General features: G+C 26.7%; 1 protein-coding gene across 4 annotated transcripts in view; it reads left to right on the forward strand.

The window, feature by feature from the left end:
- Positions 1 to 18,613, forward strand: part of LOC100215129 (serine/threonine-protein kinase 36) — a 44,075-nt gene extending 25,462 nt beyond the window's left edge. For 2 of the 4 annotated variants that reach the window (XR_010636837.1, XR_010636836.1), the window contains exons 11-19: positions 785 to 906; positions 5,211 to 6,172; positions 10,360 to 11,270; positions 15,787 to 15,904; positions 17,030 to 17,090; positions 17,161 to 17,286; positions 17,365 to 17,437; positions 18,101 to 18,197; positions 18,280 to 18,613. Coding sequence is in view for 2 of the 4 variants with exons in the window: in XM_065791707.1 (XP_065647779.1) it covers positions 785 to 906; positions 5,211 to 6,172; positions 10,360 to 11,270; positions 15,787 to 15,904; positions 17,030 to 17,090; positions 17,161 to 17,290; positions 17,365 to 17,437; positions 18,101 to 18,197; positions 18,280 to 18,447 (2,642 nt within the window). In the remaining 2 variants the exon portion in view is untranslated. Of the gene's footprint in view, positions 1 to 784; positions 907 to 5,210; positions 6,173 to 10,359; positions 11,271 to 15,786; positions 15,905 to 17,029; positions 17,091 to 17,160; positions 17,291 to 17,364; positions 17,438 to 18,100; positions 18,198 to 18,279 lie in introns of all 4 variants that reach the window. The other 2 variants (XM_065791707.1, XM_065791706.1) reach the window with 1 other exon arrangement.
- Positions 18,614 to 20,961: the final 2,348 nt, after the last annotated feature.

The following is a 20,961-nucleotide window of genomic DNA, read 5'->3' on the forward strand; positions in this document are numbered from 1 at the left end:
ATTTTATCTTTGTTTACTGCAAGATTACATAATTATTAAAGTATAACTAAACTATTTAAACCAAAGAAATATGGCTTAACTGTTTAAACTAAATAAATATGGCTTAACTATTTAAACCAAAGAATCGCTCAAACAAAGCAAGATCAGATGTGTGAAATTCAGAAAGTAATACGAAGAAGATGCTTACATTCATTTTAGAAGATTTTACATAAAAAAAAATAAGTCTGATAATGGTTAGCATAAATTTTTTTAGATCAACTTTATAAATTAGTTTTAAATTTAGTTAAAAATTGATTAAATTTAATAAATTGATTAGAATTAAATAATTTAATTAGTTATATGTTTAATAATTTAATATAATTAACAGTTTAATAATAAATGTTAACAAAATATAGTTAAAATATTAATTAGCTTATAAAATAGTATGTAAAGCTATGTTATTTATTTGTAAGTTTAAGTTGTTCTTATTTGGTATCAAATTTCAATTAACTTGTCTAATTACTTATAATAACTTATTATTTCTATTAACTTATTTTAAACTAAGTTTATTAATTTGTTGTATTATTTAGAATAACCTAGCTTAAATCAGACTAAAAATAATATATATTTTTTTAATCTATGTTTTTCTAGTCTGTTTGAATAAAGTTAGTTGCTAGGGCTTATTTAAATTAGCATTTACCCATAAAACAGTTAATGACCAACAATAAATAAACAATGCTAGTTATTTTAGTTAGATGCTAATATAACTTTAAAATTTATTTATTTTTTAATTAACTTTTCTTAGTTGCTATATCTTCAAACAATGAGTGGCGAATAAGCGTTGACTTTAGGAGGGAAGCTGAAAATGATAGATTATTAGCAAACTATAGTTCCAAAAAGACAAGCAAAAAAGACACAAGAGAAGAAGTAAGGTTTTTAAAGATATGTATATATATATATATATATATATATATATATATATATATATATATATATATATATATATATATATATATATATATATATATATATATATATATATATGTATATATATATATGTATATATATATATATATATGTGTGTATATATATATGTATATATATACACATATATTATAACAAATATTTAATACTATCATGTTATTACTTTTAGTAATTGTTTTTACTTAACATGATACTTAAAAAAGTTAAAATAAAATAGGAAAAACGCAAGTACTACAATATATAAAACTATTTAATACCTTAATGCTGACAATAAAACACACGTGTTATTTTTTAAGAGTATTGAATTGTTATTGTAAAACAGTAATAAAACAATACTGAAAAGTTGTTTTGACAATATTATATAGAAGAGCTTGTGACACAAACTCTTTGTATTACTTTACAATACAAAGAGTTTGTGTCACAGATTAACACAAGTTGTGTTAATTTAAAACAACTTTGTGATATTGTTTTATACTGTTTATAACGATAATAACATAAAATGCGTTTAAAATGAAACAAAGTAATTAAATTGTTATAATTAATAAATTAAAATATTATAATCATAAAACGTTAAACATCATATTTGCGCAAAAACATGGTATATCTATTGACCAAATGATTAAGATCAAAGCAAAAAAAAACAAACATTAAATAACATGTTTTTTCTAATTTATTACTTCTTGATCTCTTCTTGATACTATTAAAAATTTTGGTAAATTTTTTCATTCAAATGGTTTTTAAGTTGACAAAAAAAACTTGGTTCAATAAATCGAATTATTTTTTTTGTATATTAGTTTATTATTTAGTATATTATATTTCTTTTATATTTTTTTTTGGTATATTAGTTTTTTATTCAATATATTATATTTCTTTTAGTATATTATTTTTTTGGAAAAAAAAAAATATACTAAAAGAAATATATTATACTGAATAATTACTGTTTGCAACAATTACTGGTTTAATGTTTGCAATAGAAAGTTTTTACTTTTCAAACTATTTTCAAGAAACAAAAAATAATTAACTGTTCAAAATGTTTACGATTTAATTAAAATTTTCTTCCTCAGTTGCACAATGTTCTAAATCTGTTCTAAATATTTTTACTGTAGCTAGATCTACGTTTAACTTTCAGGAATGCTCCTCGCTATGCCACTGGGTATTAGGGACATCGCTGCATTTAAATTTATAATTATTGAGAGTTAAAATTCTTTTAAATTTTCCCAATTTTTCTTTTTAATTTCAATTGCAAAATTATTTGAATAGGAGAATTTTAAAAGACCAAAATTCTTTTGTTCAAATAAATTTTATGATGAAAAATAAGTTGTTTTAAATCCTTCAAACAACTTGTGTATTTATAGAAAATGTTTAATCTTGATATCGCTTTAAATAAAATGAAAATAATAAAAAATCACGTTTTTATTATTATTATTATTATGACTAGCCTGTTTACAGCTACTGTTTACATTTACTGTTTAAAATCATTGTAAAAAATAGTACACAACACTTCATGTCTTTTTTATAAACATATTTTTTCTTTTAAAAGCTTTACAGCTTGATTCTTGAATTTCTTTCTGTCAAGCGATTTAAATTCATTTGGCTATAATATTTGTACAATTTTATCCCATTGCAAAAGATAGACTTTTGTTCACTTTTCTTGTTCTGGTTTCTTAACTGATAATTATTTGCATTTCTTATAAAGTAATAGTGTACTTTATTGTATTTTTTACAAAATCCTTGAAAGACATTCATTTTCTGTAGTTGAATAGCATTGTGTATACCTTGTGTAAATGTTAATATTTTCATTTGAATACTTTCTTTTGCAGATAGCCAGTTCAATCTAGTCAATATATAACTATGTGTGAACCAGTCACATTTTAAAATTTTTCTCATAACTTTGTTTTGTAACTTTTGTAGCATTTGAATATTATTTTCATTTCCATCAAAGAATTTTTCATGATCTTTTGGAGATTAATTGTTAAAATAATTTAAAAAAAAAAAGTTTTTTATGTTACAACATGTTTTGATTTAGTTATAAGTAAATCTAACTAAATATAACTTTAAAATGTTATTTTCATTCAACAATTAATATATTATAAATATTAATTGTTGAATGAAAATCTCTGTGCCAGAGAGTAAGTGATCATACTTCTATTCAAAAAATAAATTTATTGTGACGTACTTTATGACCCCTAAAAAATTAGGCAAAAACATTTCTTTTAAAAGTAAAAGTTTGTAAAAATAATGCTAAATCAGAAAGAAAAAAAATAAAATTGCCAAAATATTTTTTTTTTTTTAAAAAAAACTAATTGCGAAGGTGTGAAAAGCAATCGCGATACACCTAATTCGAGCCCTGTATACATATATATTGTGTGTGCAAAGTTCACTACGGGCAATCATAAATTAGTTTTTTTGTTATATATTCTATATATTGATATATACAAAACATGTTATGAAACTTAAAACTTGGTTTTGAGCCCTTTTAACTTTGATGCACCTTGCCATACTATTTATGCACTTTGAGCTTAATGTTTTAACATACGGATCTCAATGCCACACTTTAATCAGTCGTTCTGTAAGCTTTTGTTTACTTGTTATTATGTCAGTACTGACTTTGTGTTTGACAAGCTCCCATAGATTTTTAATGGGATTTATATCCAGAGAGTTGCCAGGATAATCAAGAAGATAGGTTTTGCAGTATCGATGGGGGCATCATCTTTCATAAAAATTATTTTTTCACTATTAGGAAACTACTATCATATCTGTAGAATCAGTGTAGTCTGCAGATCAGTCTTATACTTATCTTTCTTCATTGTCCCTTGTAAAATGTAAAGTTGACTGGTACCCCTGCTTGATATGCATAAAGAAACCATTATGGATGCTGGGAGCTTTACAAAGTTTACAATGCATAATGGCATAAAAGTTTTTAATTTTGTATTATTAAAATTACCTTTTTTGAAGTTTTATTAAAATACCTTTTATGAAGTTGAAAGTATATTTTATAAACGTTCTTAGTCTAAAACAAAAAATGAATAACAGGAAGTTAAATTACACATTAACAACAAAAAGTGAATGGCAATAACCCTTATCTATCAAAGAAACACTTATCAACACTTATAACACTTATCTATCAAAGAAACACTTATCAACACTTATAACACTTATCTATCAAAGAAACACTTATCAACACTTATAACACTTATCTATCAAAGAAACACTTATCAACACTTATAACACTTATCTATCAAAGAAACACTTATCAACACTTATAACACTTATCTATCAAAGAAAATCCAAAAAACTAACGACATCTCGAAATTTCTTTTTTGAGTATAATAATTTGAGCAGGTATTTTATGTATGTGTATATAACACATTTTTATTAACACATTTATTTTACATCAATAATTACGTGAAAATTGAATAAATGTTTCCATTAGACACAAATATTTTAAATTTTTATAAAAATCTAACTTTTTCTTCATACTTTTAAATCTGAAAGAAAAAAACTCATTTTTGCTTCTAATGGTTTTATATTAGTTAAGTTATTTTTTAAAACTTAAAAACCACTTGTGAGTAAGTTAAATAATGCAGAGAACGTCAGTGATTTTGAAGTTATTATTATTATTCCTTTTTTTTTTTTTTTTAAATTTAACCATTCTAAGAGAGATAAGTTATTTATTTATAAAATGATATTTATACAGAATATATACTTTCAGTTAAAAAAACTGTTTTTAATATGTCTTTTTATGTTATTTGACTTAGTTAATGAAAGTCTTCCACCAAAGCACTTCTTGTTTTAAGCACAAAACAATGTGCTAAAACTAGCAACTTCTAAATGTAAAAACATTAAACATTGAAATACTGCAATATGTAAATACAATTTATACTATATGTAATAACATGTAAAAGTTATTTATACTACATGTTATCATTATGTATATCACAATTAAATCTTATGTATTTTTCAAGTCAGGGGTCACCCATAAAGTATATCATGCACAATTTTTTACTGTTTTTGACCCCCTGCCTTTCTCTATCTCCCCTCCCTTCCCTTCCCTTCCCCCCCCCCCCCCTTCTCCCCCTTATCACAACATTGTAACACTTTAGTAACAAGTTCTCCTAGAGCGTGACATAATTTATGGATCACACCTTATATAGTTTAACACTTGTGTTAGAATAGTTTTAATATTTGTTTTAATTTTTTTCTTTCTTGTTTTTTGAGTTGTTATGTTAATGTAAATATATTTTTAGAATATTGATAGTGACGATGATTGGAATAATTTGCTTGAACAAACAAGTGCATTAAAGTCAACTAATAATATTAATGATTTACAAGCAGTATTGTTAAGTCTGGATGTGTGCTCTGCTCTTAAAGAAGCTCTTACAAAATCACTATCAAGAATTAAATCTAGAACTTTGGAAGGTGCCTCCAGACTGCGACTTCTATTAAGAATAATTTGTAATTGCTTAGATTCTAAAGTTGATAAAGTACAAAAATATGTTTTTATTAATTCTGTTGACCTTTGTTCAATTTTGATAGAAGGTGTTATGTATTTTTCACAATGTACAGATATGAATGAAGTATGGTATTTTTCATGTTACCAAGATTTGTTAGAAATTTTGCTACTGCTTGCTTCTATATGCAATGTAGAAATGCTACAAACACTTTCAAAAATATTTTCATTAGCAGATTATTGTTTAGCTTATCCATTTGACAAACAGCATAAAATTAAATCATTATTTATATCCATTCAATCTAATATGCTTAATTGTGTTTTAAATAAAAACAAACCAGATCCAACAATAGCGCATGTAGTGTTAAAATATCTTACCTGTGATGTGGTCAATAAAATGTTTGTTAGATTAAAACCTCTAATGAAAGTGCCACCTTTAATTCCTTTGATCTATAAGTTAATTTTACTTGTTTTGCAAATAGATAATGTGTTTCGTAAAGATCTTCTTGACCAAATGACAGAGGAAAGTCTAAAGTGGTTTCCAAATCAACTTACAAAAGATTTCAATGAAAATAAATATCTTGAGGATGTCACATCATTATTGAGTTTACTTACAGAGTCAAGTGTTCTAGCAGAAAATGTACTTGTTTCATGTCCACAAATGTTAAACTGTCTTACATCATCAAAATTTGAAAGCGTGAAATTAAGTTTATTAAAACTATGCATACAAGTTTTGGGCAGTACAAATGAAGCAAAATGGTAAGTTTGTTTGTTTGTTTTAAATAACATGATTATTTATTTAGATATAAGAAAAATTTAAGCTTTATTGCAGATTTAGGTTGATACAATACTAATATATTCTGGTCCTTTTAATTTTTAAAATGCCTACTTTTTCAGGGATCCTCTAGTGTGGAGATAAGTTGTGTTTATTTCATAAATAAACATTAGAAAGAGTTTTGGATTGTTTAAAAAGCAAAATATTTATCTAGATAAAACAAAAAACATTTCAGAATTTATGTTTTTTCTCATTATGTTTTTGGTTATGAGCCTAATTTGGTTATTACCCAGTAATAGTACAAGTCAGTATTAGCTGTTACTAGTAGTAGCCAGTAGTAGTGCTAGAGGCTGGGGTAGTATTACATACATTATTATTGGGGTAGTATTAGTATCCAGTAGTAGTACTTGTAGCCATGTATTAAAGTATTACAGCAAAAAAAAGTTTTTTCTTAAGAGTATCTAATATAGGCAAATTCTAGAAGTGATGTCTTCAAAATGTCTTCATTTTTAGATATTTTGAAGAATATAATGAAATTAATGTTGTTGAATCTTTTTAAACTCCTATTTGTTAGGGAGATTTTGGGCCCTGAAATTCTGTAAAAATATTTGTGTATGGAGTGCATTTGCTTCTTTTAATTTAAGCAACATGAATTTAAGAGATGCATTCCTTTTTCATTTTTCAACTACTCCGGGTAGATTTCTACAGTAAAAATTAAAATTTAATATGGTTATACTTTTCGTTGTCAAGAAATCGCAGTTTAAAATTGCTAAATTTGAAATTTTACATGTACTTTCAGTATTAATATCTCCTAAAGCCATAACTTGCACTTGAATTTCTTAATTGTTTTTGAAAGTTATACATTGATTTTATACAAAAAATATTATGTGGATATAAGAGCCTGGGACAGTAAGCTGCAAAAACCGTTAATGCGCTTACAGTTACCATTACCGTTAATGCGCTTTGTTAGATTACCCATAAAAATCATGGCCTTAAATCTGCTATGAAATATGTGTTATTTGGTTTCCTTATACATGAATTTTCCAATATCTGAAAAAAAAATCCATGTGCTCAAGAAATAAAAAGCCTATAGAAGTCCTAGAAGTAGTCTTATTTTGCTACATTTTGAACTTACAAGATACCCTAGCAATGGTATAGATATGCTTAGCAACGGCTAATTTACATCATGAATAATTAGTACTCTAATTAAAAATTAAGATAAAAGACATTTTTATAATGAAACTCTGCAGGAGTGCTTGATAAAAGTTATTTTCTAAGCTTTTTTAGTGTAACAAACAAGTATTTAAATACAGTAGTGGTGTAGTGGTAGAGCGCTCGCTTCATAAGTTAGAGGCTCCCAGTTCGATCCCCACCATGTACCTGGTAGTACTGCGCTCAACTTTTTCTTTTTCAATTCAACTGGCGGTTTCTCCGCGCAGCGACCTTGTTCGTCAAGGTTCGTGCTTCAGAGTTAAGAGAGGGTTCATAATCACAACTAAGTAGCCTCCTCATCTGTAGTGGCTTTCTCAGCCTTGAGGAGGTGAATTAATTAAAAAAAAAATTTATCAATAGATTCAAGTAATGCAATGGCAAAAGTGTAATATCCAAAGTAAGGGAGAAATGTTTTTTTAATATGATGTTTTGATGATGTTGATGTACTTTGTCTTGCTGATGTTGTTTTTGAAAAAATTAAAAATGATTTTCTTGTTCAAAAAATCATACAAAGTCATCATCTTATCATGGAAGCTTCTTCTTAGAAATCCTTTATAAAGCTTGCAAAGCAAAGCAATTCTTCCTTAAAAGGCATGAATACAACGAGCTTTCACATGGAAAAAATCAATCTGATAAAGATTCAGCAGGAACAAAATGTATCATCAGGAGTTTTGTTGGTGTTGATGATAAAGAAATTCAAAATGCTGATGTTGCTGTAGTCAAAATAGACTCCAAAGCCTATTTTAATAGTAGCAATAATAATAATATAATGATAGCAGAAGCTATTATTAGCTATTTTATTAGGACCCAATCTGATTCCCAAAAGAAACAGCTATCATTCTTATCAGTTTTTATTGGAAAAAACATCTGAAATTTATATCATTGTATTAACAATGATATAAACATGAATATTTGGTTCTTTCTATCGTCGAAAAAGCTTAAAAAATTAATCTTATCAAGCACTCTTGTAGATATATTCCGTTATAAAAATGTCTTTTACCTTAATTTTTAATTAGAGTACTAATTATTCATGATGTAAAGTAACCGTTGCTAAGCATAATTATACAGTTGCTAGGGTATTTTGTAAGTTCAAAACATGGCAAAATAAGACTACTTCTAGGACTTCTGTAGGCTTTTTATCACTTGAACTCATGGATTATTTTTTAGATATTGAAAGATTCGTGTATAAGGAAACCAAATAACTTATACATTTTATGGCAGACCTAAGGCTACAATTTTTATGGGTAATCTAACAAAGTGCATTAACTGCAAAAATCCTTTTTTTGCAGCCTACTCTGTCCCAGGCTCTTGTATGCACATAATGTTTTGTGTATAAAATCAATGTATGCCTTAGTAGCTTTCAAATACAATTAAATAATTCCTGTACAAGTTATGACCTTAGGAGATATTAATGCTCAAAGTACTTGTAAAATTTCAAATTTATCAGTTTTGAACCGTGATTTCTAGACAACGAAAAGTGTAACTATATTTAATTTTAATTTTTACTGTAGAAATCTATCTGGAGTAGCTGAAAAATGAAAAAAGAATGCATCTTTTAAATTCATGTTGCTGAAATTGTTTTTCAAAGTAGCATTTGCACTCCATGCACAAATATTTTTAAAAAATGAGCCAAATTTTGGGACCCAAAATCTCCCCAGTTAATAGGAGTTTAAAAAAAAATTTAACAGTGGCCAAATTTCATTATTTTCTACAAAATATCTAAAAATGAAGACAATAGAGGCTAAAGCTTGGTACCAGCAAGTCTAACTATATTTACAATATGTTATTGGACCTTGTCTTAAAATAAGGTATATTTAGAAGAACCAGCCCAAATTTGACAACATTATTCATGGGACATGGGCCAAATAATACAACAGTATTCATGATACATGGGCGAATAAGAGATTAGTAGAAGTAGTGGGTGGAAAGATAGAGAGTTTTAAATACTTTGTTTGGGTTTCATTAACCACTAAAAATTATACATTCTTTTTATTTATTGTTTTTGAGTATCCATTATTTTTAACCACACATCATTGCATGTTCAGGCTAGAATCCAGAATTCATACGTTTTATTATTGTAGTTTTATCAATTCAAGCTATTTTTCAAGTCAAGTTATTTGATTTTGTAGTTAATGTTGCATAAATTATATTTTGCTTTATTGTGCTAAAAATAAATATATTAAGTTAGTTTAAAAGCTTTCTTACATTTTGACATGGTTTAAATTATTGATATTTCTTTGTCTGTTTTCTACCAAATTTTTTAGAAAATCCAAATATCTAAACTGAAAAACAAAATCTAAAATTTTATTTCTTATTTTTGTTGCATCTTAATGTTGTTGATTCCGTTGATTTGATTTTTTTTTCTTATAGAAGATCATTTTTTTATGTTGATTTTAAATGTTTTAATATTTTGTTTTGGAATATCTTTGGCGACTTGTGTTTATGGTGAAACTGTTTTTGAACTAAGACATTCATTTGGTCTAATACTTCATTGTGAATAAAAAAATATTAGAAAATGTTGTTTTTTAAAAAACAACATTTTCTAATATTTTTTATTCACTATGGAAGATAAAAGATAGTTATTTGTAATATTTTTGTTTTTTTTATTTGTGCACAATTTGTGTACAAATAATCAGTTTTTCTGACTAATTCAAATCTCATGATTTTCATCTCCTTTTTGATTTCTTGTGCAGTTATGAATAAATTTTGTTTTTGGAAATTTCCTTTATTGAATTATTAAAGTTTTTCTTTTTTTATGTTTGTTGTTTTAAGTTATTGTTATTTTAAAAAAATATTAATGAAATAAAGTTTTTTCAACTTTATTTCATTAATATTTTTTTACTTTTGTAAAGGTAAAAAATTATTAATGAAATAAAGTTGAAATAATCTACTTATTTAAGAAAAAGATTTGTTGGATTAAATAAAAATTTTGAGTGATTTTTTTATTTTTTGTTTTTAGCTTGCCAAGTTGTTTATACCCTGATAAAAATGCTGATTCCTCACAAATATCATACATGTGGATTTTAATGTCTATGTCTATTGATTTACAAATTGAAAACGGTTTAGTTGAACATTTGTTAACCCATGAATTTGACACACAGGATGTTGCACTTCCACTATCTCATGGAAAATATGATGGTTATGTACTATTGCTCGAAAAAATTGTAAACACAAATGAAATTAAAGTTTTTCACAAAGTAGTATCTTTAATAAAATATTTCATTGGACAGAATACTGATAATGAAAACATTGAACCCAACATTGAGTTGTTTGCCTGGAATTTATTATCATTTGACTGTTTATTTTTATTATTTGATTTACTGCAAAGGTTAGTATATAAAAGGCCAAACAGTCTTTTTGGTTTATCAGAGATTGATTTACACAATATGTACTTTGTCTTAAGCGTAAGCTTAAGGCCGGATTATATAGATAAATGGTCTTCACATAGATTTTCTAATAAATGTATCTTCCTGAAAGTAAATGTAGATATATTTTATCACAACATAATTAATTTGCTTTGCATTGTATTTACATTAGATATTGATCTATCTGTTATGTATCGTCTTTTTTGTTTATTTCATAAATGCTTTTTGTTAAAGTCTTTGCTCCTGTTAAATAAAATATATCCGAGTTGTTCTGGGACTTTGTCTGGGTTAATTGCTCATTTGGTTATAACTGATGAAATGTTTATTCCGCAACTTCAATTACTACTATCTGCTCAAGACACTAATCGGGTGGTACAAGACCTTTTAGTCGCTCAAGGTGACATTGGTGTTTTATGTGATCTTCTTGCCACTTTGAGTCATATGTCCCGACATTCATCTGATTATATTGCTTTAATTGTTCAACTTTTTGTATCCAATAAAAATGGTAAATAAATAGTTTTATAGTATTTTATATATTCACACATGCACACATATAAGAACATACTCAGATCAGCACTCTGAAGTCATACTGAAATAAGGAGTTGCTTGGGGCTTTAACGCATACATTGACTGTATAAGGAGAACATGCAAGGGAGTTACTGCTACATTGACTGAGGGTTTGGGTTTAAACAGATTTGTTTTTTTCTTTTTGCAAAAAGAACTGTTTGGGTTTAGGTTAGCAAAAAAAAGTCTGCAAATGCATATTTATATATACTATAGTATAAATATTATCATTTAGTAAAAATGTCTACCTAAACCAAAGCCATTAGTTGATGTATGTAAACTCCACTGCACCTTGGCTGTATCAGTTGATGTATTTTCACTTCGCATTTTAATTTGCAAATTATAAAAGATAAGTCAGTTGTTATTTTTGTGACGTTTTGAAAAACTATAAAAACAACCATTAATAACACAGGCCTGCAATGGTTTTCCTCTTTGAAATCTGAGAATCTGAGTAATTTTTTTTATAGTTTCTGATGTGCTGATTACAAGAAAAATAATAAAAAAAATCCATCACATCAGGATTTTTTGATATGGAATATTTAAGATTTTGCTTTAAAATGTTTGAGCGCCTACCTTTTGAAATGTCTAAAACTTTATTAATTTATTTCAGCTCAATTTTTATTTCATATAATTAGTGTAAGGGAACATAGAAATTAACGCCAATTAGTAATTTGTATTACAAATTACTAATTGATGAAACAGTATTACAGACTTTGTAAAAAATATTTATAAAAGTTATTTTGGACTCGTTTTAAGTAACCAAGACAAAACTTGGACACTTCATAAAATTTGTACAACTTGTTTATTAGAACTTCGCAAGTGGTCAAAAGGACAGAAAAATAGCTTCAAAATCGTTTCGCCTGTGCTATGTAGAGAGCCTAACGACCATGTTAAAGATTGCTACTTTTGTTGTTATGACATAACTGGATACAATTCAAAAAATAAAAGGGACATAAACTATCCAAACGTGTCATCAGTTACGCCTGCAATATTTGGCGATTCAAAAATGGTGCAGCCCCCGGTTCCAGCTCTACAAATTGAAAATTCTGACTATGATATAGAGGAAGAGGATGTACACCAATCTGATCCTGAATTTCATGGAGATTCTGACGCTTGTCAGCTCTTTTCACAGTCACATTTTAACAACTTGACAAGAGATTTGAATCTTCCCAAAGATGCAGCGGAACTCCTCGGATCACGATTAAAAGAAAGAAATATGCTGGCACCTGGTACTTCATTTTCATGGTACCGTCACAGAGAAAAAGATTTTCTTCCATTCTTCGCTGAAGATGAAGATTTAGTGTTCTGTAAAGATATTCCAGGCTTAACGAAAATGTACGACACTGAATACGATCCTAATGAGTGGAGATTGTTTATTGACTCCTCAAAAAGAAGTTTGAAAGCAGTTCTTCTGCATAATGGGAATACATATGCCTTGTTACCTGTTGCACATTCTGTCCATTTATAGGAATGTTATGAAAATTTGGAAAAGCTTTTGACTAATATAGGTTATGAGCAACACGGTTGGATGTTGCGTGGAGATTTGAAAATCATAAGCATGCTACTAGGCCAACAAGGTGGTTATACAAAATACCCGTGCTTTCTTTGCAAGTGGGATAGCCGGGATAAACAACATCATTGAACCAAAAAGGAATGGACTCCAAGAACTGAACTAACCCCAGGATTCAAAAACGTACTTAAACAGAGTTTGGTTCCCAGAGAATAAGTTTTACTGCCACCATTGCACATCAAATTGGGTATAATGAAGTATATTGTGAAGGCTTTAAATAAAGAGGGGGAAGGCTTCAAATATCTGCATTCAGTTTTTTCATCTTTATCAGAAGCTAAGATAAAAGAAGGAATTTTCATCGGCCCTGATATTAGGAAATTAATGTCTGATGAAAAGTTTGATAAAAAAACTTAATGATATCGAGTTGCAAGCATGGCAGTCATTTAAGGAAGTGGTGACAAAATTTTTGGGGAACAATAAAAGCTCCGACTATAAAGAAATAGTGGCCAAAATGATTTCCAATTTGGGTGTAATGGGTTGTAATATGAGCATTAAACTTCATTTCTTAAATTCTCATATTGATTACTTCCCAGAAAATCTAGGAGCCGTTAGCGAAGAACAAGGCAAAAGATTTCACCAAGATTTGAAAGAGCTTGAAGTCTGGTATCAAGGAAGATGGAATACCAACATGATGGCGGACTATTGTTGGTTATTGAAGCGCGACGATCGAAACCGGAAATTTAAGCGAAAATCGCACAACCGAAGCTTCCAGGAGAAAAGGACCAGGTTCCACAAATGAAATTTAAATGTTATTTAGACTAGTGTTAAGTTGTTATTATATTTTAGTAGTTTTTTAAGTTAAAAATAATGTTCTGTTTTAAATATATATTTTTTTATGTGAAATTTTCTGTTTTTTTGCTATTTTCTATCTGTGCCTTTTTTGAAAAATCTGGAGGTGATAGAGAAAAACTAAGTACATATTCGTAATCAGCGCACCAAAATACCCTAGAATCAGCTATCAAATTCCAGAGAGGAAGTTATGACTCTCATTTTGCAGGCCTGTGTAATCATAGGATAATTTTTTATTTTAAATTTGAGGTGACAATAAAACTTTGTTTAAATGTTACATATATATATGCATTATATATATATATATATATATATATATATATATATATATATATATATATATATATATATATATATATATATATATATATATATATATATATATATATATATATATATATATATATATATATATATATATATATTATACATGTTATATATATATATATATATTATACATGTTATATATATATATATTATACATGTTATATATATATATTTATATATATATATATATTATACATGTTATATTTATATATATATATATATTATACATGTTATATTTATATTATTATATATATATATATTATACATGTTATATTTATATTATTATATATATATATATATATATATATATATATATATATATATATATATATATATATATATATATGTATATTATAATATGAATAGGGGACAGGGGGGCTAAGACCCCCCTGCCCCTACCCCTCCCTTCCCCCGTCCCGGTGGTTACAGCTCCGAAATATATATATATATATATATATATATATATATATATATACATATATATATATATATATATACATATATATATATATATATATATATATATATATATATATATATATATATATATATATATACATATATATATATATATATATATATATATATATATATATACATATATATATATATATATATATATATATATATATATATATATATATATATATATATATATATATATATATATATATATATATTAAATAAACAAACACAAAAAAGCACCCACACATATATGTGTATATATATTTAAATATATATATATATATATATATATATATATATATCACTTTTAGTTACTTTGACTTTCATCCAACATTTCTGTGTTGTCTAAAAGTTAAAACCATTAAGTTAATTGCAAGTTAAATGTTAATTAAATTACCACAAAAATGTAAACTTAATTGTTTTGAATCTTCTTTCTTTTTTATGCAGAATGGTTTGCATTTTGTTTTTAATGTTTTATACTGTTTTTGTTTTTCAATTTTATTTGTTAGTTTTTTTTATACATATTTTATATATATATACACACGCATGCAAATGCATTTTTATTTTTCAATTTTATTTGTTAGTTTTTTTATACGTATTTTATATATATATATATATATATATATATATATATACACGCATGCAAGTACGTTTTTCTTTTCAATTTATTTGTTTTTTTTAATATATATATATATATATATATATATATATATATATATATATATATATATATATATATATATATATATATATTCATGAATGACAAATAAAAACTTTTGCATGAACTAGTTAAAATTTATTTTGTTCAAAAGAAATTTTTGATGTATATTATTTTCGTCAAAGTGTTTTGTCAAAATGTTTTAAAATACAAAAAAATGTTTATTCCTTGTGTTTAACTTTAAAAAAAAGTATTCTTGACATATAAATTTAGTGAAAATAACCTTGATATAAAATGATTTTGAAATTAGCATATAATTTTTCATTTTTTAAGATTTATGTGGACTAATTGTTTTTTTGTTTTTTTATTTGTATAAAATCTCATGTTTTAAATAAAGTTTTCTTGAAAACATTTTCATTTATATTAGGTTGCACCCTTCTCAATTATTCTAAAAGTAATTTACAAAAAATGTCAAAAAATGCCATCTATTTTAATACTCATTTTTCATAAAATATTGAAATTTAATCTTAAACTTTGAAGTTCTCTATTTCAGTATGACATCATCAGTGACATCATGCATATATAAGTGCTCAGAACAAGATTACATAAAAAATTGAAATTAAATAATTTCATTCAAATTTTTTTTAGATTTTTCTTCATTGTTTGATTTGTTGAGCCATAAAGATTCAAAAGTTGTTGTGCGTACCTGTAGTTTAATTGGGAATTTATTGCGTTACTCTAGTTACTTGTATGAACCAATTGCGCGGTATAATTTTATCTTAAATATAATGAGAATAAAATAATAATAATAACATATATATAGATATTATGATATGATTTTTATTAAAAAATGCATATATAAAAAACATAAATTTATATAATAATAAAAATTGGCACAAAAACAAAATCACTGCTCACAACAAGACAGTTCATTAATTTTTTTATATTATTTTTTCTGAGAAATTTATATTATAAACAAACAAAAAAGCTGATCAAAATTTATATCATGTTTGTACAAATACTTTAACAAGAACATCAAAAAAGCTATTTTTGACAAACTGCTTTTGAGCAGTTTACTCCAGATCAACTGTTTTTAGGCATATCCTAAAAAATAAAATTAAAAACGTTTAAGAAACAAAAAAGAAAACAATTAAATATTTCTAATTAACACTGCAAAAAAGAGGGCTCTAATTTTAAAATTTTTTTTCAAAATGTGAAGAGTTTACTACGAAAAACTACAAAATCTTTTTAGTTGTAAAACAATGGCAAAGCTTTTTGCTGCAAACAAAAAGAGCAAGTAGAACTCTCATACAGTCACTTGCGGTTTTTCAGAAATGTAGGCAGTTATTACAAAATAAAAATTTTATTGTGGAATGGATATCAAACACGAAGTAAACCTCAATGAACAAGTGGAATGGATATCAAACACGAAGTAAACCTCAATGACTTTATAATTTAGCGGTTGGTCCCATTTATTTACGAATATCACTGTGTGATAAATATATATTTTGATCTGATTTAGCTTTATCACATTATGCAAAATTTTAAGCAAAATGCATGGGTGGCTGCACTGCTGATCAGTCTGCACTACTTATTGTCTGATTCTAATGTTATACAAAAGTTAGCTTTAAAAATTCAGAAAAGACTTGACTACACTCACATTTAATTTTTTTTTTTTTTATATGATATTGGCTTAATTTTCATATTATTGTTTATATCAATGGTTTTTCTTTTTTTAAAGTTCTATATTATTATTTATATTAATATTTTTTGAAATAAAGTTATTTAAAAAAACCAATGTGCCAATTTGTTATTGTATAGATCTTTCTGTATATTATATTGTATGTGATCTTTAATTTTTTTTTAATACTTAATTATTATACATGTTTAGTTATAAATTGATTCCTCTTCTGTTATCAATTCTTCAAAATCAAGATGCTTCTCTTAGGAAGGTTTGCATATGATTTTTTAAGTTTTATATAATTGTGTTCTCAGTAATTCAGCTTTTGTGGTTAATTTTAGTCTTGCTCATTCTTGTGTGGAAACTTGGCTTATCACAATGACAGCTTGTATAGTCAGTTATCTTTTGCTATTCCAGTATTTTGTCATTTGATGAAGGACGGAGTTGCAAAAGTCCGTTTGAATATTGCAAGTAATCTTGATTCATTTATTGCTTAAAATGGAAATAATGAAAAAAATTATTAACTTTAAAATTTTTTTTATTAGGTACTTTTGGCAATTTAGTTAGACATTCGCCGGCACTTTTTCCTCTACTGGTGGAACATAAAGTTCCAGATGGGTTCGTATTTATTTTACTTTATCTCGCTAACTTGCAAACAGTTATTCTTTTTACAAATTAACTAATAGTAATTTTACACTTATCACAATGAATAACAACAACTACTATGTTTACACTATTGAAGTGAGTTACAATATTACACTCTGCACGTATTCATGTTTGTGACAGCTTCGCGTACATTAAGTAATTTTGTGTCAAGTACTCAAAAAACAAAACAAAAAAACATGAACTACCTACTTTACTCACTGTAAGTCAAAGTTTGTTCTAAGAAGAATATTATGCGTTAGTTATAATTAATTTAATTATGATTAGTTGTAGCTGAAGTTTTGTAAATTCTCGTTTAACTGTTTTATCAATTTTATCTCACAATTATTCAGTTTTTATTATTTTATACGTAATGTTACTTTGTTACAAAGTACTTACTAAGCTGTGAAATAAAAGTGCACCCACTGTTATAAGGGATCAAAGCATTGTATTGATCTCCTAAAATCAAGGCTATGAAAGTAATAATCGTGTATAGGAAAATTTCCACTTCAGCTAACATTTCAAAGCTGATTAATCTAAAGTTGGTTTTAAAATACGCGCTGTTATGAAACTTTAAGAATTCGAAAATTAAAGACTGGAGGGGTATAAACAAAGTTTATGAGTAGTTTTTCTTTCTAGTTTACTAGACCTGGCATTTAACGATAACGATACTAACGTTCAAGAAGTGGCTTTGTGGGCTCTTAGATTATATTTTAGGAATCCTCAATGTAAAAAGGTTTGTATCTCGTTATTTATTTACCTATTTTATTATATATTTTAAATATATTTTTACCGCCACGATTTTTTTTTCCTTCTAGATTTTATTGGCATTAGATATTCATGGCAAACTAAATCAGTTAGTTGACCAATCTAGTTCTGGTAGTGTAACCATTTCACGTATGTCATCGTTCCGAAGTAACATAAGCTTAAATGGAAGTCGGCATTGTCAAAAGCTTATTAACAAAATAGTTGCTTTAAGCCAGTGACATTTTAAACTACTCGTTTGTAAATAATGTGAATTATTAGTTATTTATATTTATAATATTTATACTTATTGTGAAGTTCTAATTTCGCTTAATTATTTATTAAACGATTATATAATTGTATATTTGCTAATTCAGTTTATCTTTAAAAAAAATTATTATTTTAAAAGGCATTTTTAGTTTAATGAAAATTTTGTGTTTTTAAAACAAAATAGTTCACTTATTAAACGAATAGAACTTGTATTTCATGTAAACATTAGTGGATCATAAAGAGTAAAAGCGGGGCAAACCGATCACCGAACAATAAAAATTAAGTAACTTTATTATTTTTTTAAACTTTTTTTTTTTAAATAAGATAAAAAATACCAACAAGCACATTATTTATTAATTTTTTTGTTAATTGTATTTGAAAATATGAAAACTAGAAGAAAAAAAAGATTGCTTTTGGCAGAAAGTCTGTTAAAACCGATCAATATAAGATACATTTAATAAATTTAACATTTTATATATGTAAATGTATATTTTTCTTATATAGCATACAGAAATATGCTTTAGATTTTTTATATAGCATACAGAAATAATAAAAGATTTAAGGTTTACATTTTTTAATACAAAAAAAAATCTGAACCCATTACAAAATTTTTTGGCAAACATGTTTTGTTGCAGAGCATGTCCTAATGTAATTCTTTTTTACACTTTCTGCATTTAATAACTTTTCTTCTTTTGGCTAAAGGTGTTGTAATCAATTCTATATTTTGAGTTACTTCTTTTTCTGCAGGGTTTGACAATGGCATTTTGAGTTTGCAGATGGTTTTATGCTTTTTAGCTTGTTTTTTAGCTAATTTGAGTTGCTTAACTTCTTCTCTTTTTTGAGATAATCTGCAACACCGTGTTTTTAATACATTGGCCAGCAATTTTTGGAATATTAGGTTGCCTCAATTCTTTTACATGAGACAGATTTTTTTCTTTAAAAAAACTCTTGAGCTCATTTTCCATTTCGATTTTCATTCTCTCATGTAGTGCTCTGTACTTGTCGAATCTCGAAGCTGCTGTTGCTGGTTCAGAAGATAATGCTAAAGACTTTATTGTTCGCCATGTGAGATGAGTGGGCTGGTAGACAAATCAAAATTATATTGTTTTCCCGACATAGCAATACAGCTGCTAAACTGACGTGAGACGTATGTCCATCAAGATGTAAAATATGAGTACCACTAATAGCTTGACATTCTGGTATATACACTTCCTTCAACAATTCAATAAATGTGTCATCCTCCATCCAAGCAGATTTAGAAATTGAATATTTGGTGCCAGTCGAACGACCTAAAGCCCACTCAGCTCTAAAGTTTCGTTTTGCTTTGTATACCACGAATGGTGGTGTAAAGCATCCATCAGCATTACAGCAATCGCTCACTGTATAATGAATTTTTCCATTGTTACCAGTGAGTTTTAAATTTTATTTTTTTAATTTTTAGGTGCCCCAAGAAGTCCTAATGGTCTTGTCACAGCACCGTGAAAGTGCATTTAACCAGAAAGTTTACGCCTTCTTCCATACCGTGACGCGAAAATATGTCCAGAGCTCGTTTCGGACCTGGATCTCCTGCTTTAACCACTGCAACACAGCCGCACAGTTTCAAAACACGCTTTGCACCTTTTCGACATACTACAGTTGCTTTGCCTTGATCACCACAAAAACCCGTTTCATCGTAATTTCAAATGTGACAACCAGAAGTTATCCCAGACAATTGATATTGTTTAGTGACAACTTCAAAATAATTATCAATTATTTCTTGCGTACAAGAAGCGGCTCTGGCAGATGCTAAAGTGTGAGATTTTCTTGTGGAAATTTCTTTAGACCATCGGTTTATAAATACATAAAACCAGTCTTTGCCAGGCCTGCCGTTTATAGGCCTGAAAAAAATAAATTGATTGATTTGTACGAAGAAGGTAACCGCATACAAAGTCTATGACATCATTTCGTGTAAAACCATAACCCCAATTACATAGGAACTTAAACGCATGCACCATAATTGACTCTGTTTGCTGTGAGAGTACGGTTGTTGATCCTGATCCCTTGAAGCTAACATTGTTGTTGTTCTTGCGACCTATTAGAGTTGGCAATGGAATGCCATACTTGAATGCAGCTTTTCTGATTGAAGTATTTTTTTCTTTTATATCATTTAACGCAGCTTCTATATCTTTTTCATTGTATGACTTTTTACTTGTTGTCATCTTGAAAGTGAATAATTAATAAATATCATTGAGTCATTTTTGTAAAATAACTTTATATAGGAAGAACCCGAAACTAACACATGAGAAAATCCAATAATTTAATTCACCTAGGTACCTAATTTAAAAATATACATACTACTTAATAAAGGAATTTAAAGTAAATATGTGAATGATCGGTTTTACCAGAAAAAATTTAATTTTACTTTTTCTTACTTTTTTTGTCTAATTTTTAAATATAAAACGAAAAAAAGTTATGTAATCGGTATTAAAATTAAATTTTCTACAAGA

Source organism: Hydra vulgaris, chromosome 02, assembly GCF_038396675.1.
Source record: "Hydra vulgaris chromosome 02, alternate assembly HydraT2T_AEP".
NCBI lineage: Eukaryota > Metazoa > Cnidaria > Hydrozoa > Anthoathecata > Hydridae > Hydra > Hydra vulgaris.